The 26,180-nt window shown below is 45.3% G+C and overlaps 1 protein-coding gene across 3 annotated transcripts in view; it reads left to right on the forward strand.

Moving 5' to 3' along the window:
* Fam13c (family with sequence similarity 13 member C) overlaps positions 1-26,180 on the forward strand; it is a 95,290-nt gene that overhangs the window by 57,304 nt on the left and 11,806 nt on the right. For all 3 annotated transcript variants that reach the window (XM_038342830.1, XM_038342828.1, XM_038342829.1), the window contains 5 exons: positions 1,498-1,645; positions 16,662-16,872; positions 18,355-18,493; positions 23,495-23,576; positions 25,263-25,465. In XM_038342830.1, the coding sequence (XP_038198758.1) occupies positions 1,498-1,645; positions 16,662-16,872; positions 18,355-18,493; positions 23,495-23,576; positions 25,263-25,465 (783 nt within the window). The remainder of the gene's footprint in view (positions 1-1,497; positions 1,646-16,661; positions 16,873-18,354; positions 18,494-23,494; positions 23,577-25,262; positions 25,466-26,180) is intronic.

The following is a 26,180-nucleotide window of genomic DNA, read 5'->3' on the forward strand; positions in this document are numbered from 1 at the left end:
TGCCTGAAGAAGTTTCAGACATCCCCTGGAGAGCAAGCATCATGTAGAGACACTGCTAGCTTCAGCCCAGTGGATGAAGGCATGGGGATGGAGGAGCTGGTACCCATAGAACGGAGAGAATGATGTGGGAGGAGATAACTGGGCTAGGTGTGTATATGAGAGTGTATATAAGGCAAGGGTGTGACTCACTGGCACAGTGTGAAGGGCTGGGGGTTGATGTGTGGGTATTGGGCATGCATGAAGGAGAGGAGGGTACGGGGCTGTCAGAAGGAGGGGTGTATGTGTGGGACAGGAAGAAGGGTGTGGGGGTTATGTGAGTATGCGAGAGTGATAGGTAGAGTGTAGGTTGTGTGTAGAATTGGGTATATAAGTGGGGGTCGAGGTTGGGACAAAAAGCATGCAGTGCGAGCTAGGGCATTCGGGGGTTAGGCTCTATGTGTGTGTGTGGTGTTGGAAGCAAGAGTGTGGGAGGTTGTGTGTGTGTAGGTATATGGGACAGGTAGGGGTGGAGCTGTGGAGTGGGATGCTCCAGTGTGTGTCTGTGTGGCATCTGTGAGGGGGTGATTTGTGTGAGTACGGAAAATGTCGGAAAATTTGGGTAGGAGGACCCATTGCCCTCCTCCCCCTGGCTGTCCTGCCACAGCTGGAGGCAGGTGGGCGGAGTTGCTCCTGTGACTTGCTGAGCTCTCCTACTGTGGGGTCGCAGTGCCCAGCCAGGACTCAGGCATGACTCATCTTCACCTGCTAGGGGAATCAATTTGCTGGGCTGCTGCATCATAGGTGCGTCAGTCTGCATGACTTGTTCCTCCTAAGAACCTGGGAGGATTTTCAGAAGCGACATGAAGGGGTAGGCGGGAAAGGATCAATTGCTCTCCCTCAAGTAGCTGAGTTAGGCGTAAGGGACCAGGGCTGTCTCCCTGGACTCTGATCTCCAGAGGAGGCGGGCACGGCATCCCTTGCAAGAGAAGTAACTTTAGAAGGCGCCTGCAGCTGCCAGAGGGAGCCCAGAAGCCCCTCCTAGATGCCAGACAGCCGCTGCAGCAGTAACTCTTTGTGTGCTGCGGCCTGCCGCAGTCTGTGTCTTGGAGGGACGCTGGCATTTATGAATGGTAGCCTGGGAGTGGCCTAATATCCGGCTCCTGATGTCAGTACAGTGAATGAAACCGTTGCTGAGCGTAAAGCCTCTCTCCACTTGGGAAGCAGACACCTTCTGAGATTGGCTCTCCAGATGCAGTGTCTCTTGCTGACGACATCACAGGTCCCATGTGTCACAGATAAACCGTATACGTTAGGATTTCAATGAGCCAGAAATTGAGGCTGCACGTGGACAAATGCGCAGCTCTGACTCAGGGACCAGCTCCTTTACCCGAAGCAGCTGTGGTCAGCCGGAGACCCCTTTCCTGCCAGGCGCCGGGCAAAGGTGCCAGAGAGCCGCAGACCCAGCGCTGTGTGTCAGGCATCCACTTAGCCGGCTTCATGTTCTGCTTTTGTTGGCAGAATTCCTTGCTGAAGCTCCAAGCCCTCGAATCTGGTCTGTGCTCTGCGTTTCTGACGACCCAGGAAGAAGATGGCCAGGTGCACGGAGTTAAGGACCCAGCCCCAGCTGCCACGCAGAGTGTGCCTGCCGACGGCGTGGATTCTGCAGGTAAGAGGCAGAGTCTGGGGGATGTCCCAAGCGGTACTCTGGAAACAGTTTAGCCTCCACCCGGTCTCCTGAGGGAAATGGTGCAGCGTCAAAGCCCAAGCCAAGGGGCCGGTGAGAGGGAATATGAGGATTTAGGATTAGCTGGGAGGCAGACTTTACTTAACAGAGAGTTAGCTGAAAGCACGGGTTACAACTTCTTGTCATTTTTCTGGTTGTCCTGTGAGGAGCAGTGGTGTTCTCTTACGTTACTGGATGTAGATGGTCTGTTCTCTCTTAAAACTTAGAGTGCTTTTGAGGTACGGCGAGCCAGGGGACTTTGCACTCTCCTCTGGTAGGATGATCATTAAATAGAAAATGTTCAGCTCTCGGCTCATTCTAATCACGTATCCTTGTTCTTGCTGCTCCTGTGGTTTTATTTTAAAAAGACTCAAAATGTGTCTGATTGTGTTTGTGCGTGTGTGTGTGGGGGGGGGGGGGCAGGGATTCTAGTTTTAAACGCCGGGATGGCTGATTGGCTAGACCAGAAAGGGCAAATTAATTCTCTCAGGAGGAATTAGAGAGGAAGGAAAGACCAATTTACCCGAGTAGAAACCAAGAGGGGAAGCTTATCCTTTCTACAAATAGGCTAGAGGCTCACGGACAGCAACCTGGATGCTGGGCAGCAAAGAGCTTAGGTGAGCTAGCTGCAGGAGAGGCCCCTAATCTCCGGGAGCTGGAGGAGGAGATTCAGAAGCACGAACGGCAGTCCTCAACACACTTCCTTTTAAGAACATCTTGTGTCGTCAAAGCAAGCTGAATGGATAGTCATCTACCGTGTTGGAATTTATTTTGATAACAGCGGCTGCAGGAGCCATTAAGGATAGCTATTCCTGTTCTTTATATTCCTGTAATGTGGGCACTGTCTATGTATTTTGTGATAAAAACCTACTGAAGCGAACCGTGAAATTAGACTCTTTGATGTGAGGACCTGAGGCCTAGTGGGACACATCTGGCAAGTGGCCTAAGACTTCCCTGTGGCCATGTATCATTGATAAATGGTGGTCTTCTTGGTAAGTTCCCCTCCTGTATTGGTCACTGTGTTTGGGTCAAATACAGGTGGAATGGGTTAGGGGCCCAATCAGTGTCTTTTTTAAAAATTTTATTTATTTATTTTTTTACATACCAATCCTTCTATCCTCTCCTTCACTTTCACCTTCCCCCTCCACCTCCATCCTCTCCTTAGAGAGGGGAAGGCATCCCCTGGGCCGTCCACGGAGTCTGTCCCATCACCACACCTAGGTAGCACCAAGCCTTTCCCCCTTCCCCAGGCTGAGCAGGATATCTCTCCATAGAGCATGGACTCCACAAAAATCAGTTCATGCAACTCCAATCAATGTCTTAAGTCAGATTCTTACAGTGTGCCTCCTCTTCCTCAACCCCGTATTTTGTCTCTCCCAAGACAAATAGCATACTCACCATATACAGAAGCCTCAAGCAAAATTTAAATTAACCTTTGAGTTGTCTGATATTTGGTTTGGCTGTCCAAGTATATAGCATAGAGTCTTTAATATTTATTGTGCATTGAAGAGAGATGATTTTTTTTGGTGTTTTTAATGATGATTTTTCAGTTTTGGATATCAAGATTATTTTGCATTATGGGTTGACTGGAGTTTTGAACAAGCCTTAAAACCCCCTTGTGAGTTGTAAATAAATTCTGAACTTACTTAGGGGTTGCTGGCAGAGAGGCGCAGGCAATGCCTTCTGTGTTCAGTGGTTAGTGGACGGAACAGACTCTGAGACAGGGCTTGTGGTTTCCATACTAGGTTTTTGTCTGTTTTTGTTTTGTTTGTTTATTTTTTTAAACGCAGAAAATTTGGAAGTACTCAGAGCGCTGCCAGGTAACTGGACTCTGGAAACTATAGAGAGCTAGGTGTTTTCACGGACCCCGAGAGGGTCTTCATCTAGCTGAGGAATTCTCAAGACGATCAGAATTTGTAAAATGCTTTCATGTATGCAGAGTATGGTTTGGTCTCACACATTTCCAAGTCACGCATTCACTGGAAGCCCATATATTTTATGACTCACAGGTTCCTGTTTAGAACAGCAGTTTGGTTTTTGCTAATTAAAATGTAATTACATACTTTTGTTTCCATTCTTTCCTTCTTCCAGCTCCTCCCATTACCCCCTTAAATTCCTGGCCTCCTCATCTTTGCTATAACTCTCCGCCCCCTCCCCCCACAACTGGCGGAGTGTGTTTAGTATTACTTGCATGTATATTATTTCAGGGCTGACGTTTTGGTATTGGAGAAACCAATTAGGATGCTCCTCTCTGGTGGAAGGGCTACTTTTCTTGCCCTCAGTATCCTACAGTTGCCTCTAGTTCTTTGTCTAGGGTGGGGCCCTGTAAGATTTCTCCCCTTCCATGTCCATAGATTGATGAGCAGTTCTTAATTGGTAGCAAGTGTCTATATGAATTTCTGGGGTTATTTTTGAATATTTTGGAACTTTAGGTATGTGTGTGTGTGTGTGTGTGTGTGTGTGTGTACCTGTGCATGAGCACATGTGTGTGCATGCACATGTGTTTAAGTCTTTGGTGAAAAGAGGACTGCATAAGATCATAAATGGCCAACCACAAGTCCATAAGAGATTAAATTCACTTTTTAATTTTCTTAAAGTCTTACCCTCTAACCCATGCTTGGTATTAATATGAGAAGAACAAAATCTACCCAGTGATTTTTTTTAATGGCAATTTCTAGATATAATTTGCCACCAGTGATCACTAATGGTAAAATTCTTAAGTATATATTGAGGTCACTATAAAAAGTGGCATCACTTTAGACTTGATTAGTAAATGATTTATGTTATTTAAATTTCACAGCACACATTTTGATGGTCTGAGCGAAGAGTGGTAGCTCCTTGTCTGGTGGTTCAAATAGCGGTCTTTGATTGATGGGTTGTGGGCTGTAAATTCCTACTAACTGGTCTTTAATTGATTGATGGGTTGTGGGCTGTAAAAGTCCTACTCACCCAGTCAGAAGCTTGAGATGGCTCCCTGTTCTGTGAAGCTAGTTTCAAATTGTACCTGCCACAAGAAGGGATTTCCCGGTGTCCTGTAGGCACAGTGTGTTCTCAACAGCCTATAGAGGCTTCTTATACACCGTAACCACCAGCGAGATTTTTCCTCATGGAGGTTTTCAGGCTTTACCTTAGACCAATGGTTCTCAACCTGTGGATTGTGACCTTTTTTGGAGAGGTTGAATGAATTTCACAGAAGGTACCCAAGACAGTCCTGTATATCAGATATTTATATTATGATTCGTAACCATAGCAAATTCACAGTTATGAAGCAGCAACAAAAATAATTTTATGTTTGGGGTGGTCACCATTAGGAAGTCAGTCTTGGAAGCCCTAGATTCAGCTTAACAGGATCCACTAGTTACGTGGATAATGTTTCAGAGAATTTCAAGGCTCCTCCGACTACAGTTTGTGTTACCCATGGACCACAGGGAACTTATGACTCAGGATTTACATCCAGTCAGGGTCATCCATCAACATCAAGACGAGAAAGGTATTCATGATGGTGCATGGCCAGGGAAGGGGCATAGATGAATCTTAAGCACACAGGGGTCCCGAGAGCAAGGTGATGAGCATTGGAAGGCCCATGAGCTGTTCTTGCTGATGGAGGACTGCCTGGTTTTTGGGGTAAAATGTCCCTCAAATGCCGAGGAGTCACAGTCCTGGATAATCTTGCATAGGGCATCCTCCCTGTAACTTGCAAAAAAAAAAAAAAAAAAAAGAACGTAGTGTAAGAGATAAACTGATATGGATTGACTCTAATTTTCCTGGTTGAAACCTTATTATCTCCAGTGTAAAAGTCTCGGAGAAAGGGGGCTTATGGATGCAGCCCTCATGAATGGGGTGTTTCCTATCAGAAGAGTCCAGAACGTTAGCTGACTGGCTTTCTGTTACATTAGGGTACAATTAAGAAGCCAGCTATTTGTAGCCTGGGAGTGGCTCTCTGGATGGCCTGAGGGCCTTGACCTCAGACTTCCCACCTACAGAGCTGTGGGAAAGGAATTTCCCCTTGTTTGCCATCCCCTTAGTCTCTGGGAGTTTGTCCTAGCAGCTCAGAGCGACTGAAACAGAAATCCGTACGGTAGATGCAAAACTCACTGTAGCTGGATCAGTGCTCATCACTTAAGTAAATATTTTCACTCTGGTGTGAGCAAGAGTCTATTCTGGTGTCACAGGATGAAAAATGGCTTGAGGGTGGTCCTTATGATGGCTTTTCATTTTGAAGCATGCACAAGGAAATCTATAACGGTATCAGTTTAAAAAAATGCCCTTAAAACTATGGGCACAAAACTTCTCTATTTATTTTTAACAAAATGACGGTGCCTTTGGGATTATTTTCCAAGCCATTCCTGCCCATGTGAGTCATTTTCTCAGCTGTTCTTTTTTATATCTGTGTATTGTGTAAGAACTTAAGGACACTTTGGCATGCCGTGTGGCAGAGCATAACCTCTGTTCTGTCTCTCCAAGGATGACTGGTAGACTGGGAGTTCTAGTGACCCTTGTCCCCAGAAATAGCTGAACATCCATGGCTACAAATATTCTTTCAGTGGTATATAGTTCCTTTTTCTAAAACCTTGATTTATAAGTTCTCCATTTGAGTTAAGACACTGATATATACTATGTTTTCTCTGAGTGATCTATAGGCCTTGCCTTTGTCTGAGTCAAAGCAAACATTGTCTTCCCATTCTGTCTTCAAGACACTGTGCCTGAACAGAGTTGCAAATTGCTTGGAATTTTCAGTGAATCGCTATATGACAGAGTTACATACCTCAGAATGCAAAATTAAACTGCAGGGATGGCGCTAGATGCTGGACTAGCTGCCCTGAACTCAGCACCACAGCAGGGTGTCACGAAATATGTTCTTGTTGCTGGTGCAGCTTACAGTTGGATTTGTAGAACAGAAAAGCATCTCAGGTGTCCCAAGTAGGTGGCCATCATCATTCATATGACTTGTTCTTTCCTCTGTCCGAGGGCCAGCTTCAGATAGGCTATGAGGGTTGGGTTAGAGAGGATCTCTCTCATTCCAACCCCAGGAGCTCTTATGATCCCCAAATGCCTCTTAGATGCGTTATCACTTATATGGTTACATAGAATTGCATGGGCTTTTGTGTGTCTGTAGACACTTGCAAACCTTTCTTGTACCTTTTATATTTTATGATTAATTGTTGTTATTATTATTTTGTTTATTTGAGGCAAGGTTTCTCTGTGTAACAGCCCTGGCTGTTCTGGAACTCGCTCTGTAAAGAAGGCTGATCTCAAACTCAGAGATCAAACTGTCTCTGCCTCCCAAGTGCTGGAATTAAAGACATGAGCCACCACTGCCTGGCATTTTTGTATGTATTATTATATATACTATATTATATATTGTATATAAAAATATATTTTATGTTTATGAGTATTTTTGCCTGTATGTATGTATTTATGTGTGTATGTATGTATGTGCACCATGTGTGCAGTGCCTGTGGAGGACAGAAGAGGATGTTGGGTCTTCTGGAACTAGAGTTACAGGGCTTGTGAGCTGCCATGTTGGTGTTGGGAACTGAACTTGGGTCCTCTGTAAGAACAGCGAGCGCTCTTAACCACTGAACCACCTCTTGGAGCTGAGCCTTTGATCTTCTCAGAAGGTACCACCAGCTGCTTGAAGTTAAAAAAAAAAATGGCCACTGCTGTGAAAAGTAGCCCCAATTCATTTGTCTTCAGCTGACCTTTCAGCTGGGCTCTATGTCGTGTGGCCTGTGTTGGACACATTTTGGCAACACGGGAGATGGATTTGCCAGTCACAATTGGGGTGGGTGGGCGAACTCCTGGCCGCAGGCCAGGGATTCCTGCTACGTAGTCTATAATGCCTTCCCTGACAGAGAACTGCCAGCTCCCCATGGCCAATGCTCAGGCTTGGAAGCGTGCCATAGAGAATTTGAGTGAATAGCAGCAACAAGGACTACCCGTGGTCTCTTTGCTTGCTTCCAATGGGCGAATAATTTTTCCATCTTATCCTCTCAATAACCACGTGAGGCTGGTTTCATCATGATCCCTGGGGTAAAGAGGAGGAGATAACTGTGGAGAGGCAGTGCAACTTCCTGCAGGTGCCACAGGTAGGGACTGGGAACAAAGGGGACAGGTTGGGACAAGCTCTTCCCCACTAGCATTTGCCAGCCAGCCCAGCTAAGCCCTCATATTTCAAATGTTCTCGATCTTGAACTTAAGTTGGTAGCCTGTGTGCACTTCCTATAACTGCTTTGTTTTGAAACTGACTGCTTAAATCTATTCTTGGGTGGCAGCGTCAAGACCCAGATTTGTGCTTAATTTGTCTATTTTAGTTCTTTGTCCCCATAGTCATTTTAGCTTCTCTGATCAGAGCTGCCCGCAGGCACTTCCTTGTGGCTTTCTTGAGTGCGCTGCTTGATTCCTGCTGGATTAAGTCAGAACGTTATGCACGAGTATGGGCAGAGGTAGTTTAATTCTGCCAAATGTTATCATTAATGGATATGGGACAGGATGGGATGAACAGGGGACCCCCGTCCTCAATTCTCATAACAGCATGGAAAGCTACAATGGTATCAGTTAAAAAAAAATTAATTAATTAATGCCTTTTAAACTTTGGGCATAAAACTTTTATTTTAACGAAATGATACCTTTAGGATCATTTTCCAAGCCATTCTTGCCCGTGTGGGTCACTGTCTCAGCTGTCCTGTCATAGCTGTGTATTCTGTAAGAACTCAGAGTCTGCTTCCCATCAAGCTAATAACTCAGTGCTTATTACATGTTGAAAGCAGATGGGTCAGTTCCCTCTGGCTCCATCACCCGCTGGCCCACACTGCGAGTCATCTGCCATTGTGGTGCCTCCCATGGTTTGAGACCTTGACCTGAGGCTATTTGGTGTTTCAGTCATTGAAAATGATCCTTAGCTGTGGCTGGAGAGAGAGTTCAGCAGACAAGAGCACTGACTGCTCTCCCTCAGGATCCTGGTTCAATTCCCAGTACCCATACGGTGGCTCACAACTGCCTGTAACTCCAGTTTTAGGGGATTTCATGCCTTTTCCTGGCCTCCCTGGGCACCAAAAACATATGTGGCATCCAGCAAGTAAGACAGCCATACACATATTAATAAAAATGCAGCACCTACAATCTCACACTTAGCACTACATTCTTAGATACCATTTTAAAAATGTAAAATAAGATTAATCTAGGATCTGTTTGCAAGCGTCGGTACTGACATGTCTGTCAAAAAGATGTTAATTCAACTTTGCCCTTTGCTACATATGTCAAGAGAGTTTGCATTCATCGCAAAACATGACCCAGTTATTTGGTTTTGTTTTTAAATAACCTTGGTATGAAATTTAGGCCATAACCTTCTTGAAAGGCCAGATGTGTTTGTTGTATTATTTATTGCTCAGCTTTGTTCTGAAATAATAGCCCCGAGTACCTCTTCAGGAACTCGCTTGGTGACCTTGCACAGCCTATTTAATCTTCCGTGCCTCAGTTTCCTTTCTTTAAAATAGCAGAAGAGACGCTATTCTGAGTTTTGGTGTAAAACGACATAGAGTAATACATGTGAATACATGTAATACATGTGAAACACTCCATATATCAATCATGGTAAATCTTCAAGAAATGTTAGCTATTCATTTTTAACTTTTAAGTTAAATTACTTTGGGGTGTGTGTGTGTGTGTGTGTGTGTGTGTGTGTACATACACGTCTTTATGAACTTGTGGAGGTCAGAGGGGAACTTTTCAGGAATCATCTCTCTTTCAATGTATTTCCTGGGGGACTGGATTCAGGTTTTTAGACTTAGCAGCAAATGCCTTTGCCCACAGAGCTTTCTCCGCAGCCTACCTATCATCATTTAACAGGTGGGCATTCTCGCCCAACTCAGAATTTATTTTCACGAATTCCACCTCATGATGATTGCATTTGTCTTTAAATATCGACTGTCTTCATAATTTCTAAAATTTCCAGGGTGTGGGAGCAACGTTCCCAGTTCATTTTGCAGGTCTCCGCGGGAGTCTTGAATGATTGACATCTTACTAGTTTCCTTAAGCAGAGACTGTCTATAACAGCAATCATCTTTAGAGCAGATGGCCGGATAATCACCACTATTAAAGTCGAAACTACATTTGCTGCAATAAAATCTAGCCTGCGCTCTGCCCATGACGTCACCTGGCTCTATGAGTTCTGCTAATTTTTCCCCCTGTGATTTTATAATGATCTTCCTAGCGTTCAAAGAAGGCACTGTTACCTTGACCTTTTGCTCACCAAAGGAAGCGTTTCAAAATGTATAGATGGCCATGTCCCTGTCTTAGGTCATTTCTACAGCTACCCTTTAGAAGGGAAGAGAACGTGAGTCTTATAAGCCAAATTGGCAGATAGTTCTTTAACCTGCTAGCCCAATCCAGAATTCCTTTCATCTGCTCTGCTGCTCCTGGCCACCTTGGCATGGAGATACCTTCCTCTGTCTTCATTGGTCTCTTAACCAAGTAAGTCCGCCTGCTTCTACAGCAGCCGTTACATCCGGATGACTCTAGGTTTACCCTGTTCTCTCTCCTGCCTCCCCGCTGCCCTGTTAGCTCCTTTAGAAGCTCCAGTACTGCATACTTACAATGAAAGCCAACAAAATCCACCAGATATTTTGAGTTGGTGTCCTAGTTTGCTTTCGGGTGCTGTGATAAAATGCTAACCAGAAACCACCTCTGGGAGAGAAAGGTTAATTTCACCTTAGGCTTTTACAGCCCGTCATGGGGGACCAGGGCAGGAGCCCAGAATTGAAGCAGGGGTGTGGAAGAGCATTGGTCTCCAGATGCTGTTGTCTGGCTTGATTTTCCAACATCGTGTCCAGCTACTTCTCTTATACAGCTCAGCCACGCCTGCTTGGGAATGGTGGGCTGGGTCCTCCTCCATCAGTTATCAATGAAAATGCTCCACAGATGTATCTGTAGGCCATTTTCACCTGGACCAATACATCAGTTAAAGTTCTCTCTTTCCACGTGACTTTAGGTTGGTGTCAAGTTGACAGATGAAGGTAACTGTGACCGTTGGGTTTGTTTCCATAGCCCTCCTTCTGTGTGTGGCAGTACTGCCCCCTCCCCCATATGGGGTCTCTGTTCTGAGACCCCAGGGCAAGAACTCTTAGGCTTAGAAATCACCAAGGTCGTGGACACACTTTAGGCTCCTTTCACTCCCCAAACCAGCCAAGGCTGGTGTTTGGCCCTTGGACTGTATCTGAACATTACCTGTGAGCCCACCATAGTGGCAAACCCAAGAATGAAATCAATGAGTCTGCAAGCCCCTGGCTTATGGACTATTCTGCCAGATCTGAGCCAGCCCTCTCAGGCTTTTGCGGAGATTTATTTAGCGTTAGAGTTGATTTTAAAAATCCACATTAGGAAGATATATTTTTGAATCCGACTGACTCACTGTAACGTAACATCTGCTTCTGCCTGGGGTTGCAGCCAGATCAGAAGTAGTCTCCTGGTCTCCATATCCTGGAGGTAATTATTTCTCTGCTCTGTCTTCCCTGCTGTGCAGCGAGTGGGCTGCCAGAGACACTTCAGCTTGCAGCAACAGAAATGTGTCATCCTCTGCTTGAGGAACTGGTCGGAGCCCGCCCCTTCTGCACCGCCCCCAGATGGGTCAGCCTAGCTCTACACCTTCCCTACGGAACTGAAAACTAGTCTCACACGACTGCCTGCGTGCAAAACTCCCAGAACAAGTGTTAGGACATAGTGAGTCACTCCACAAACACTCAGTGTTCTTCTTTGAAATTAAGCGCTGATGGGAGGTCCAAGATGTTGAGGCATAAATTGATTGACAGCTCTCACAGTGTACCCCATAGATGCTCCTAGGAGGGTCTCAGAATAATATTTACCTTCCTTATTTTATAATAATTATTAAAATAAGAGTTCTTAGGGAGAGCACATATCAGATTTATATGCCTTATCCTAATGTCTCACTAAGGATGCATGGACAAACTTTGGGTTTGTTTTGGAGATTTTTAACACTGAGCTCAGGGCTTATGCTAGTCCAATGCCTGGCCCTCAAGCGCATCCCTAGCCCAGCACTGGGAAGTTTAAGATGAATTTAATGTTGATTAGCTTAATAGGTATGGGTAGCCATTCAGATGAACAACTTCTTTAACACAATTCTCCCGACTAAATCGAAGATTTCAAAACTTAGTTGCAATCGTATCCGCGCGCGCGCGCGCGCGCGCGCGCACACACACACACACACACACACACACACACACACACACACACGCCCTATAAAACATAGGTTGCATGGATATGCTAGAAGTTTATTAGGATGCGACTTAATGTCATCCTCTCTTAGCCTTGTGAGGAAGGCATCATTAGCTTCCTCATTCAGTAGGTGAAGAAAACAAATTTTAAAATTTCCTTTTTGGGTCGAAGAGTAAAAGTGCTTGGCGCCATGCCTGACCACATGAGCTTGACCCCCAGGACTCACATTATGGAAATAGAGTAGCAACTTTGCAAAATTATACTCTGACTCTTGCATGCCACACATGTGGGGGCCACACACGCACACACACACACACTCACACTCAGTCACACACGCACGCGCGCACATACACACACAATATGTTAAAAACTTCTTTGTAGTCCGTTTCTGTCAACCAGTGAAAGGCTTAGGAGTCACACTAAGAATTTCTGCTCTGTTGTACCTAATGTCACCCCTCTGGAAGAGGTGGGACCCGCGGGGGTGGAGCCCATCAATGAGGTGGACTTAAGTCTTTGGCAATAACCAACTTTATTCAGGGCCTCAGACAGTTTATAGTCTGAGGGTTAAGAAAGGCCACATAAGTAAAGTTTTCATGGGTTCAAGCTGTGTATAATCAGCAAGATAAGCCCCATGTGGAAAAACCATGTTTTCCCATAGAGGCACATGAAGGATGGTTTAAACATTCAACTGAATAACAGCGGCAATCAATAGTGAGGAATCTGAAGTGAACTCCCATCTGCCCATGAGTGGGAGGAGCTTGGAAACACATTCCAAGAACAATGTCATGTTCTGAAGGAACTGAGGTCTCAAGACTCTTGTCTGTTTGTGGCTTGTTCTCATAAGCACTTAGGGTTCCCACAGGACTTCATTGCTGGGTTGTTTGGACAGGCTAAGATGTCTTCCCCTTCATCTTCTAGGAACCCCCCACCTCATGTTTTACATTAACTCAGGGTTTCTTTTTCTAAAGTTTAAGGTACATTTGTTACAGAGATTTTGGAAATTGCAAAGAAGAATTTCTGGTTGCATGAGCACTTAGCATGAGGTCCATCCTTTGACCATTTGTCAGTGGGGTTCCAGCATTGCTGGCTTGTAGAGCAGATCTTGCCTATATGTCTCTTCACAGCTCTGCATGGCTGATACAAGGAAACAGAAGGAAGCCACAAAACTGACAGAATCCCCCCACACAGTATAGACTTACCAGACTCTTGGATCCTAGCACCTTCCTCTAAACCATGACATTTCATGCCATGGGCCCTGGCAAGCTCCCTCTTACTTTGGAAGAAACAAACATTCTATCCTCAGGATCCTTGAAAAGCCACCAAGTTCAAGGTGGCCACACACTTCTCCCTGTGGGGTTGGAAGAGGCTGCCAGCTCTGTTCCCAGATGGCAGCTCTGCCATGGTCTGTTTTGAGCAGAGAGCTCAGTGAATCTGTCTACACAAGTATACACGCAAATAAACTTGCCAACTTATTTCATTAAACTTGTTCTCAATTATAGTGGCATTTCAATTATATTTTAATAAATAAAACTTGCCTGAAGATCTGAGAATAAAACAGCCCCAATTGTCACCCTTACAGACCAGGTATTGGTAATACACACCTTTAATCCTAGTAGCCACACTAGTTTGCCATAGAAACCGGGTTTTAATCACAGTGGTGCACACCTTTAATCCCAGCCCTAGAGAGGTTTATAAGACGGGAGGAAACAGCTCTGGACACACAGTCTCATTCTGAGATTCCTGGAGGCAGGATCACCATTTCAGACTGAGGTCGAGGTAAGAGCCAGTAACTGGCTGCTTTGCTTTTCAGATCTTTGGGTTGAACCACAAATTCTCTCTCTGAGTTTTTTAGTCATGCTTCATTTGGCCTCCACCTTTTGTGGCATGAATTTGTGAAAAAAAAAAATAAAAGCCTTTTTCCTGAGGCCATTTATCCACTGACATAGGCCAGAGCTGGACCCAAACCAAGCCACTTGGGTTCAGAGAAAAACTGAGAATACTGTACTCATAATAAATAAAAAAATTCTTTAAGAAAAGAATATGACATTTAAGATGTTTTAATAACCTAGGTTGTTGTTTTTTTATGATAATGAGACATGTCTTCTCTTGGCAGCACCAATATACTCTAGAGAAGATAATGGGCATCAAAGAAACTCCACAGGGAGTTTATTTTCTTTTTGGAAAAAGTAAGCCTTGTCCCTGCTTTGATTACTGACAATATGCTGTCCTAATTAGACAAGGAGGATACACAAAATATCCTTCTTCACAGAAAAGTCTGTCGGATATGCTAGGTGTGTGGTCCGAAGAGGTACCTTAGGTGACTGTCCAGGCAGACAGCTGTTTCTGTCATTCACATTTTTTTTGAAGTCACTTGCTTGTACTTCTGGCCTACTCAGTTAATATTATTTGCTTCTTGGGTCTCTGAGGGAGTTGAAGATTAGTTATAGTTAACCAGATTCAGAAAGCAAATTATGATAGAAAGTAAATTAGCTGTAAGACCTTGTACTCTCCAAGACCAAATAGATATGGGATATTTTCTCTGAATCTGTCAGATGCAAATGGACTAGACATTGTTGATATATATATAGCCTATATATATTGTATATATTTTTTCTTATATTAGCTATAGCCTTTTTATTTTAGACAAAAAGGGGGAATGTAGTGGCATTTCAATTGTATTTTAATAAATAAAGCTTGCCTGAAGATCTGAGAATAAAACAGCCCCAATTGTCAGTTTTACAGGCTAGGTATTGGCAATACATACATTTAATCCCAGTAGCCACAGAAATTTGCCAGTGCATGCTTTTAATTACAGTGGTGCATGCCTTTAATCCCATCTCTTGAGAGGTTTGTAAGACAGGAGGAAACAGCTCTGGACATACAGTCTCATTCTGAGATTCCTAGAGGCAGGATCGTCATTTCAGACTTAGGCTGAGGTAAAATCCAGTGACAGGCTGCTTTGCTTTTCAGATCTTCAGGTTGAACCCCAATTTCTCTCTCTGAGTTTTACTAATTGTGCTTCAATCAATTTAAATGGTAATGTTGGACAAAAGCTAAGGCTCTACCAAATTACCAGTAGTATTATCTTTCTAGATTGTGGTATTTATATATGTGGTATAATACAAATACCATGTATATAATTATACACACATATACATATATACATACATGCACATTACACACAACCACACACTCATACACACACATACAAATGGGTTTTATAGTCTGTGGTCTAGCTAATCCAACAATGGCTGTCTACCAATGGAATGTCCAAGAAGCCATTAGTTCTTCAGTGTATATGGCTGGATGTCTCCAATGGTCTTTACTATACTCCAGAATCCGGAAGAAGTAGGCTCTAAAGCTAGTGAAGGAATGGATTTGCAAGCGAAAATGAGAACAATTAGTCAAAGAGAGGACACTTCCTTCTCCCATATCCTTTATATAGGCTGCCAGCAGAAGGTGTGACCCAAATTAGTGTGTCTTCTCCTCTTAATAGGTCTGGATTAAGGTATGTATTCCCACCTCAAACAATTAAATTAAAAAAAAAAAACTGCTCTGGTTATGGTGGCCCACACCTCTAATCCCAGCACTTAGGAGGCAGAGGGAGGTGGCTCTCTGAGCTTGAGGCCAGCCTCACGTGTTTTAGTGACCCTCTGCTGGCATATCCACCTCTCATCTTCCTGTTAGCATGGGGAACTGACATCTGGACTGGACCTGGGGGAACTAAAGAGCTACCTTAGGAAAGGGGGAGAAGTTTGCATGGAGAGTCAGGGCCTAGAGCTGGCGGCTGTGGGGAGGTACTGCAGCAGCTTTTGTTTGTAGTTTTGGTTTATGAAATAGTGTTACATAATATTTTGGAAGCAGAACAAAGTCATTCCTAACTCTACATTTTGGAGTTACTTTGTAACCTCTGGTTTTTCTCTTAGCCTGCCTGTCTTCTTTCTTTCTTCCTTCCCTCCCTCCCTCCCTCCCTCCCTCCCTCCCTCCCTCCCATTTTTGTCTTCCTCCTCTTCTTCTTGTTTTTAGATTTTATTTTACTGTGCATATCTGTGTGTGTGCACATAATGCTGTCCACATATGTGTGAGATTAGAGAATAGCTTGCTGGAGTTGGTTTTCTTCTTCAATCGTGTGGGTCCCAGTGATTGAACAGAGCTCATTCAGGCCTGGTGTTTACCCACTGATCCATCTCACTGGCCCAGGGGCATTGCTACTGTGTCTTGAACTCTGTGGTTTCTGTTGGGCAAATTCTGTGCATCGTGCATGTTGGTTAAGTCTTCATTTTAGAGACTGACTCCTCATCCCTCTTTCTCTCCTTCCTTCCTCTCTTCCTGCTTCCTCCCCTCCGCTCCTGTCCTGACAAATAATTCTGTTAGCCCTCCTCTTCCTCACAGTCTGTATCTTTGGCTAAATTCGATCTTATTCCCTCAGCTCCTTTCAGTGTCCCCTCCGACTCATGCGAATGACAGGAAATGAGATCTTTGTGCGGTGCGGGCTTGGATAACCCATTCTGAAATAGTCTTCCAACACCCTTCTTGTTGGCCTTGTAGTATTTTCTATCCAGCTTTTGTGAAAACAAACACAACAGTGTTTTGAAAGATTTGTATAGCTCCAGAATGGAGCCGTGGCAGATACACGCCGTAATCACTGATGTTATGATCTTTATTTAGGAACGTGACAGCCTAAGGCTCTCTGTCACTTTTGTCTCCATCTCTCGTCTTGTTTCCCCAGACCCCATGGCAACTCATAAAGATGCGCAGAGTGACGCCGATGGTCCACCCGAAGACCTCCAGTCGACAGGCACCAGCAGGCTACTCTATCATATCACCGACGGTGATAACCCGCTGCTGTCACCGCGGTGCTCCATCTTTAGCCAAAGTCAGAGGTTCAACCTGGACCCTGAGTCAGCCCCGTCTCCACCCAGCAGCCAGCAGTTTATGATGTAAGAAAGCCCACTTTGAGGACCGTCTTCATTGCATGTAGTTTTCCAAAGACATTTGACTCAGTGAGATTCTGAAATAGGGCAGATGTGCCCATGGAATACAGCCGTGAGACCCTGTGATAAAGCAGGGTTCTCCCTCTTTAGTTGGGAATACCATCTCTGTGCTGACCTGAGGTTTCAGGAAGAAAAGGCTATGAGATACCTGTGGATGTTTTGGGTAGATTGAGAATTGTGTGTCTATGCAAACATCTAGAATGCTATTCTCTCTCTCTCTCTCTCTCTCTCTCTCTCTCTCTCTCTCTCTCTCTCTCTTGTTTTTGTGTTTTTTGTTTTTTGAGATGGGATTTCTCTAGTTTTGGTGCCTATCCTGGAACTAGGTCTTGTAGACCAGGCTGGCCTTGGACTCACAGAGATCTGCCTACCTCTGCCTCCTGGGTGCTGGGATTAAAGACACCACCGCCCAGCTCTAGAGTGTCTTAACTAGCCCAGTGTGTTTTCCATGTCCAACAGTGGATGGAGTGTAGATTAGAAAGTTCCCCCTTCAGCTCCTTGTTAGGTTCTAGAAAAGTGTCCTCCCCAGATTGAGTGGGCAACTAGATATAGCAGTATCTATACGTCAGATCTGCCCCCACCTTATACCAGTCTTTTATCAGTTATTGTAAGATGTGGTTCCTATACCCAGCTCACTCTGTCATTCATCAGTTTCTTCCTGTGTGTCAGATGTAACCCCCACATTGGTCATTTTAACAGCATCTTCCTGTGCACCAGAAGTGGAGTCCACACACACTCTGCAATGGTTCTTTGCATTTGAGATTGGAGTAAGTTCTAGGAACTATTTTTAGCTTGCACAAATACTTTTGATGTGTAATTAAAAGGGAGACTCCCTTGGCTAAAGTTTACTCTCTTTCAATGTCCCTAATTTTTCCTCCAAAACGTCTACTATTCTTGAGTTTATCCCATCTGGGTTCCTATAGGATAGATCATGTATGATGGTTCTGAGGGACTAAATGAGCCATTATAATTGCATGGGAATTGTGTGTCATGTGAGACCTTGGAAATATTTCCTGGAGTGAGGGTCGTTCCTTTTGACACATTTGAAAAGGTTTCTTCTTAAGTCAGGATAGTTAAGCACACGTTTAAATCTTGCTTGAAAAAGCCATTAGGTGTGACTTGTACAAGCTGTTGAAGAGGAGCCTCAGCAGAGCTGTCTGAGTCCCAAGTTGACCTTAACTATACTTTGAGAAATGTATTTCATCTGCTGATATTTTGACATTTGTGTATATGAAAAGTCCCCAAGGATATTGGCCCACAATGCAGTGCTGTGGGCAGAGGTCACAAGGGATGAGTGGGAGCTCCTGGTAGACTAGTCACAAAAGGAGCTGCTCTCGGGAAGTCTCTCGTCTCCTGGGTTCAAAGTTTAGGCAGCAATGTTCACTGAAGCCCCCTGCTGGAAATATTCTTTGCCTGTCTGTAACCATGCAGGCCACGAAGCTCTTCTCGGTGCAGCGGTGGGGATGGCAAGGAGCCCCAGACCATAACACAGCTCACGAAGCAGATCCAGAGCCTCAAGAGGAAGATTCGGAAGTTTGAAGAAAAATTTGAGCAAGAAAAGAAGTATCGGGTAAGTACCGCAGGGTTTAATGAAAGTGTGGATCGTGTCAGACAAATGTGTGTCTGTTTTCTTGGGTCTCCATCCTTTGGTTTTGGCCTCTACTCCTTGCTGGGGGACAGCTCTGTACCCACTGGCCACCCGTCCCCCTACTCCATCATTAGCTGAGCTTAATGGTTAGTCTGTCTCATTCTCACATGTAGAAAACTGACCTCTGCTCCGTACATTCAACTCATTACAACTCTTACTTTTAAACCTTTTTAATTATTCATTTCCCCAGTCTTTTTGAGCATCTTTATCGATACTAGGTTTTTCTGGATCAAAAATTTTGAAACCTTCTGAGTGTTGAACTTTACCTGTATGACCCAACATGCAGAAACTTTTTAATTTCAGAATATAATGATGGGAGGCACAGTTTTTTTTTTTTCCATGAAAGAACGGCCTGCCCTGGTGGATGAGTGATCACTTCTCAGGTGGCACCTGCTCAGGTCACTTGTGAGAACAAACGGATCCCTCTTTTCCCAGCAGCCCCTGGTCCTTCTGCTGGGTTGGCAGAGTTGCCAGCGCAGCTTCGTCTTTTCTCACACATGAAACCATAGAGCCTCAGATCAGGGTCAACTTGACAAGTGCTGCTTATATTTATTTTCTCTCTTGGTGAAGATGGAGTGGAGAAAATTCAGATCCAGAGACTTGTACAAAGATAGCGGGTCTCTAGCAGGCAGCCCAGAGCAGCTGGTTATTAGGATAAAATAGAATAGGGAAAAATCTCTCAGACATCTTGAAATGTTCAAAGGCCCAATAAGCTCTCGGTACGGACACAGTCGGAAGGTTCCTGTGAGTTTGTGATAAGTTCTGGGGGACAGCGGTGAGTGGGTGATATCCCCCTGTCACTTCCTGTCCTGCGTGGCCGTGGCCTCACTGAGAGGAGAGTTTTAAGGAGTGGTGCTTAGTTTTCTAGAAATGCAATTGGATTGACTTTCAAGACCGTCTATGGATGTTACAGATGCTTCTCTTCATTCGGCAGTCATGGCTCCTCTCTGTCCAAGCGGAGGGATGTCTCTATTTTCTCAGCCCTTATCCTGTAGATGAATAAGCCCAGGCCCACTGAAGACTTCTGACTAGCTGTGAGTTATCCCTTGAGGTTTGGAGCAGGAAGTCTGTGATGAGCAGGCTTGGGCGGTGTCGACAGATTCTTAGTGTCCATCTTTGATAGCCCCAATATTCTGGGAGGAGCTTGTTCCGCCTTTGATCTGCGGGAGTTTGACAGACAGGCCTGTCGTTGCTACCACCGTGGACACTGCAGAGTGACAAACGGGCTTCTATTTCCGAGCCCATTCACACGTGTGAGCTGGCAGTTTGGATTTTAGCCCCGCACAGATCCTCATCAGCCTTGTGTCTCTGGAATGCTACTTCCTGTTCTGTGTCTGCGACAGTGACTGAGGTTTGCAGACCCTGCAGGGGGAACCTGTGTGACACTGTTTGCCATGGAGAGAGAGAAAGGTCCTTGGTTCACCAGTCTCTCGGTGTGTGTGAACCATACCAACCAGGCTACACGATAGGCTCTGTCTCAGAAGGAAGGGAAAGGGCTTGTGCACATTCACTCTGCACTGGATCCCCACCTGTGCTGTGCACCCGGCTTATTTTTCTCAACATTACAGTCATCAGCAGTTGCCTGTTTTGTTAGAGAATTTCTTCTGATATCCTTCACTCTCTCTGGAGAAGCTTTACAACCAAGAGAGGAGGCAGTCATACATACATACACACACACAACACACTACACACTTACCCTGGCACACTCACATACCACACACTCACTCACTCACTCACACACACACACACACCAGCACATGCCTGCATACACACCACATGCAAACTCATCCCCCCATATACGCACACACCACACACTTACCCTGGCACACTCACACCACACACACTTACAACACACAATTCACACTCACACACCACACACACATGCAGGCACAGATATGCACACACCCACACCATCATATGCACAAGCTTATGCTTGCTCCAACACATGAGTGCGTAGAGGATTCTCGACCTGTGGGCAGCAACCCTTCAGGCAGGTTGTCAAATGATACTTTCACAGGGGTCACCTGAGACCATCAGAAAATATAGATATTTACATTATGGTTCATAATAGTAGAAAATGACAGTTATGAAGTAACAATGAAAATAATTTTATGACTGGGGGTCACCATAGCATGAGGAGCTGTATTAAAAGGTCACAGCATTAGGAAGGGTGAGAACCACTGATTTAGATGCTAGAGCATTGGTGGAGGTAGCTCTCACTGCTGTATCAGTGTTGACCTTTAAGTCAGTGTGTTAACGTATCCTAGGAAACGAGAAAACAGCGCATCCCCTCGCTCCCCCTGTTTGTCAGGGTCCAGGCTGTGGTTAGAGGCCTGGCAAGCCAATTGCCCTGTGGAAGGCCTGCTTTACTTCCCATCAGTTGGACTGTGGTATTAATACAGTCTCCTCTGGTGACTTCTGAATCTCAGCTCCTGCTGAGATTGGTTTCTCTGATGTCCACGGATACACAAGTCTTTCCATCTCTGCCAAATGAAGGCCTGGCTAGAAAGGGATAGTTCATCCAAATGTCCACCTTCAGTAGAATATGTTAGAACTGGACAAAGCGAGTTGAGCTTTGTCTTATCCAGTGACTGCAGAAACAGCCCAGAGAGGTGAACTAAACGCTAAGAGTCACACAGCGAAGAATCTAGTTAGGACAACCGAGGTCTTTTCATTGCCAGTCAGGAGTCCTTCTCAAGAGTCTTAGGAACCATTTTTGACTTAGTATGAATCTACTACAATAGTTTTGGCAATAATGTATCTGGCTACTTCCGCTTAATCATCCCTAAGTGCCTGACCTTTGAGGTCCACTAGACATTTCTATCCAGTCGCAAAGAGGCCTGAAAAGCTACTGTGAGTGTGTGGGAACGCCTGTGCTTTGGGAGCCATCTTCTACACAAGCTGAAGCTGACCTTAAGGAAGCTCCCCCAAGGGCAGAAAACTAAGAAGAAAATTCAGTTTTGCACCTGATTTCAGGCTTTCAAGGACTTTGCCATAAAATGCAATCTCCAGTTCCTCCTTCATCCTGAGGGTGTTGAAAACCTTCCTGTTCTGTTGGTCACTGACTTAAGACCCTGGTGTGTTTTGTGTACTTTCTATTTTCCTTTGGCTGTGTGTGGGGTAGCCCCAGTGAAGCATCGCTTACCTGCATAGATATGTTCTTAGAGTAGAGAATCCTCTGAGGGTTCCAAGAGACCAAATGTAAAACTTAGGCTGTCAGTATAGCTAGACAGCTAAGCCCAAAGCTCTAAGCTACTACATTATTAGGGTTCTAACACAGTGCTTCCTTCTGGAGACCCTAGGTGGGGGCTACACTAAATGCTAAACCCTATTTATTTATTGTCTTCCAGAGGAAGGATTGGGGGGTGCCTGTGTCGCTATCCATGGTTCTGACAGTTCAGGGCTCCACCCTGGAAGGTGTAGTACCCCGTCCATCCTCTTCTGAGGAAAAACATTCTTGTGATTTTCCTTCAGTCCTCCCTTTCACCTTGATTTTTAGATGTGGGTTTCTGTGTCACCCCTCAGTGACTGAATTATTCCGCGCTCTCACGGTGAACACAGCATTCATGCATAGCTAATGCTGTCACGCGAGCACTGTCAGCGCCTTTGACATTGAATGTAATTTCTGTCATTTTGCGCCTGTCATTGAAGACTTGCTCATCTCACTTGGGTTAAGCGGGTCTTCAAGGACCGGCTGCTGACAGGGCAGGCACTTTGCCTGTTACCACTGTGCAGGAGGCACCCAAGCATCACAGCCAAGTTCCTTGTGTAGTCTCAGGTGTGCGGGGAGGGGGGTAAACCATCTTTAGCCTGCTTTTAAGTTGGCATGGTAACTTTGACTGAAAGACACTCACTCTGGTCTGTGGCATTGAGGGTAAGGGTGTTGAGCCACCTTTAGCTACTGATTTCTCTTGAGGAAAATCCACTTTTGTGCTCTGACAAGAAATTCAGGAGTGAATGATCCGATTGGCAGAGTCTCCCTCCATGTGTTTGTCAGTGAAGACACATTCTGAATTCCTCTGAAGGCCTGGTAGAAATATTACTGCTACCACTGTCTGCTGCTAGTGAGGCCAAGCTAGTGACAGTGACTTGTGGGCAGAGCCAGCAGCTTCTGTGTTGCTCAGTGTGCACCTGCAGCTGTTCACAGTTCTTTGTAGATATTGGTCCACTTGCAGGAAGTCTGTGAGGGAGAAGCTGCAATCCTCACATGTTTAATGTGTGAGACCGTAGAGCACAGAGGAGCTGAAGAATCTGCCCAAGGTCACCTGCATGATTAAGTTTCACTTTAATGCTGGTTGAGTGGCTCTTGAAGTCTAAATAGTGCTTAGAAGTAGGAATGTCTGTTCCCTGGTAAGACTGGCTTTCAGGACAATTATCAAGCTTCAGAGACCATGGGGGTCTGCTTTCTTGAGCTTTGAGGACATGACTGGTGGATTCTCAGCCTTCTGATTGGTGAGTGTTTCCCAGAAGGGCCCAGTCCTGAGCCACATGCCAAGTAGAAAGCATTCGCTTTTGTACTGCCACTGTGCTCATCTCCATTGGCAGAAGGTATGGCCTGGAAGTGACTGATGGGCTATGGTGGCCTAGGAGGTGATAGAGGATGGACAGTGGACGCACTGGCATGGTTAGGATGTGTCAAAATGCTGGGTGCCTTAGCATGCTTCAAAATCAGGCCCATGGAGGAGTGACAGGAATGAAGAGTTTTCATGCACTGGCACCGTGCCCCCGTGCCCCTCCCACCGCAGCGTGTCTCTGAATTATCTGTGTGGCGCAGCTGCTTAACACTTTGGCTTCCTTTTTTTCCCTCTCCTGTTTCTCCTTTCTCTCCTTTCCCCCTCATTCACCCTCTCCCTCCATCGCTCCTCCTTCACTCCCCCCCCCCGCACCGCCACTCCCCTTCTCTTCGGATTTCCCCTCCCGCAGCCCTCACACGGAGACAAGACTTCGAATCCTGAGGTCCTGAAGTGGATGAATGACTTGGCTAAAGGACGCAAGCAGCTCAAAGGTGAGTGTCTCATCTCTTAGACAGCCACCGGTCATCATAGCATAATGTCCGGGGCCATTGCAAGCCACATCCTCCTGAACCTTCCTGAGCTTTGGTTTCCTGCTTCATCTGGGGCTCTATCTGAGATGACGGCCCCTGGATCCAAACATCATTCAGGCCCTCTTAATAAACCTCCTACAAGAGAGACCTGGGGCCTCCAGCCAACCTGTGGGGTTCTAACCTCCCTGGTTACTAGATTGTGGGAAGCAGAAGTTGCCTAAGAAGTCATCCAGCCACTGTTGCACTGCCTGGGTGACCCTGCTAAGCCTGGAGGGAAAGTCCTATGACTTGGAGGTATTGAGCCAGGCAGACGGCTTGCCTGCCTCCCTGGCTCTGCATCTATTCCTCTTCTTCCTTTGTCTCTTTTGGGATGACGATGCATTATGAATGCCAAGGACAGTCACTGTCCACTCATGCAAGGTATTTTCTTTCTCCTTTTGTTCTGTAAGTCAGTGCTTAGATATATGGGCATTGGTCCAAATTTCTGGACATTTCATGATTAAGAACTGGAGAAGAAGAGTAACCTATGGTATTTAACTGTAATGATGTAGTGTGTTTATAAAAACACACAGCATTTAAACTCCAAGCTAAAGCTTGGCGTGGAGGCTCATGCCTGTAATTTCAGTATCTGGTAAGCTGAGGCAGGGGATTGTTAGACTAGGCTACATAGTAAATTGCAGGCAAGTATAGACTACTGAGTCAAACAACAACATAAATAAAACACAAAGCCAGAGAACAAAACTATTTTAAATAAAGAAAATTAGCTATATTATATAATTAAAAATCAATATAAATGGTCTTATTCGACTTCCTCTTCCCATGTAATGTTCTGAAATGCAATTCCATGGTAGGTCCCCGATTATTTTTATATTTTTATTTTTAATTGTCTAGGGTTGCGTAAAGCCATGTTGTTAAAGAGGTGGGCTCTGGATTTTGGAAGTTAATGTTAGGAGCTGGAAAGATGTCCCGTGTTTTAAGAGTGCTTACTCCTCTTCCAGGAGACCCCAGTTTAGTTATTATTAGTACCCACATACTGCTTGTGACACCACCCAGTTCTAGCTTGTGGGACTTCTGAGGTCATCTTCTGGCCTCTGTGGACCCTCGCTCTCACATAACAGAACACACACACACACACACACACACACAAATTAAATCTCTGGGTAAAAAGCATTAGACAAGAATGTGAAGTGTGTCAAATTGGGGCTGGAATTCCCAATGTCTCTCATCTCTTCTGCATTCTCAGTTCTTTGTATGTCATGCATGACGTAAGCACCTGCATTTCCAGAAGTCTTACTACATACACAGCTTTTACCATGCGTACCCACAAACTACTACGCATAGAATTTCAGGTGCTACAGTGGGCAAGAGTGGAAATCAGGGCCGTGTCTTCCTCCCGACATCTGCTGCAATCCAAACCTGAGTTCTTGTCTCAAGGTCCTTCACCCTAGGAGAGCCCAGCCTCTAGGGCTCTGTCTGCATGGCCGATTGAGTGCTTATGATATACTGGTCATGGTTAAGGTTGACTTTGCCAGCTGGAAGCCATCATTAGCCTTGCTCCTGCCAGGGACTGAAATTCCTGAGCAGCTCTGTTTTAAACTGGCCCAGTGAATCCTTCCTGCTGGTGGTAACTCACGGCATTTCTCATAGAACTAAAGCTGAAGCTGTCGGAAGAACAAGGGAGTACCCCCAAAGGCCCCCGGAGAAACCCACCCTGTGAACAGCCTCCAGTGCCCAGAGAGAATGGCAAGTTAGAAGCTGTGGGTCCTGAGCCAAGCTCCTCTGGAGAAGAGACATCAGATGCTGCGGTGATGGAGAAGAGAGACCAGACTCCTCCCCAGGATGATGTGAAGGTACCTTACCACTCCTGGCACAGGAGTGGCGGCAGCGAGGGCGTGGTGTTGGCCATCTGTCAGAGTAGGACTTTGCCGCCATTGTCACACCTTTAGGAGACTGTTGAGCTCCTGATGGGTTAATGGCTGGCTGGGACCTAGGATGTAGCGGTGTGATTCTAGGATGTGCTACTTCTGGAAGAGGTGTGTGCTGGTGGAGGGTGGTAAGGATAGGAGGAGGCATTCTGGGCTCCACCAAAAGAAGTAAATAAACCCAAGTCAAGGGTATAATTATATCACCGGTAAAGAAAAGCACCGGTGTAGGCCCTTTCTCATATGTTGGAGTGTGATAGAGAAGGAAGAGGCATAAAGTCAGGGTTTCATGTCCTAAGAAGAGAATTGTGGTTTCTAGGGAGTGATAGATCTTGGAACTAAAGATTTCAGCTTTAGGCATCTTAGTTTTGAAATCGGAGACAGCTGGATAGAGTTGTCAGTTAGGTATTAGGCTACCTAAGCCTGGGGCTTAGCTGGAAAGATTACATTTTATAAAGAAAAGCAGAACTTACCCTGGTAATCCCTCCTCTTGTTGCTTATCTGTGCTTCCATTTCACTTAGGCCAAGGGAGCTTTCTTGAGTCCCTTCCCTATCAAAGCTGAGGCTCACGTGGTTGACCTTTACTTCCTGTGTAAGAGTGGCAGTCACCTTGTCACCTTGTCACTTCTAAGTTAGATTAATT

Source organism: Arvicola amphibius, chromosome 9 (genome assembly GCF_903992535.2).
Source record: "Arvicola amphibius chromosome 9, mArvAmp1.2, whole genome shotgun sequence".
Lineage (NCBI taxonomy): Eukaryota > Metazoa > Chordata > Mammalia > Rodentia > Cricetidae > Arvicola > Arvicola amphibius.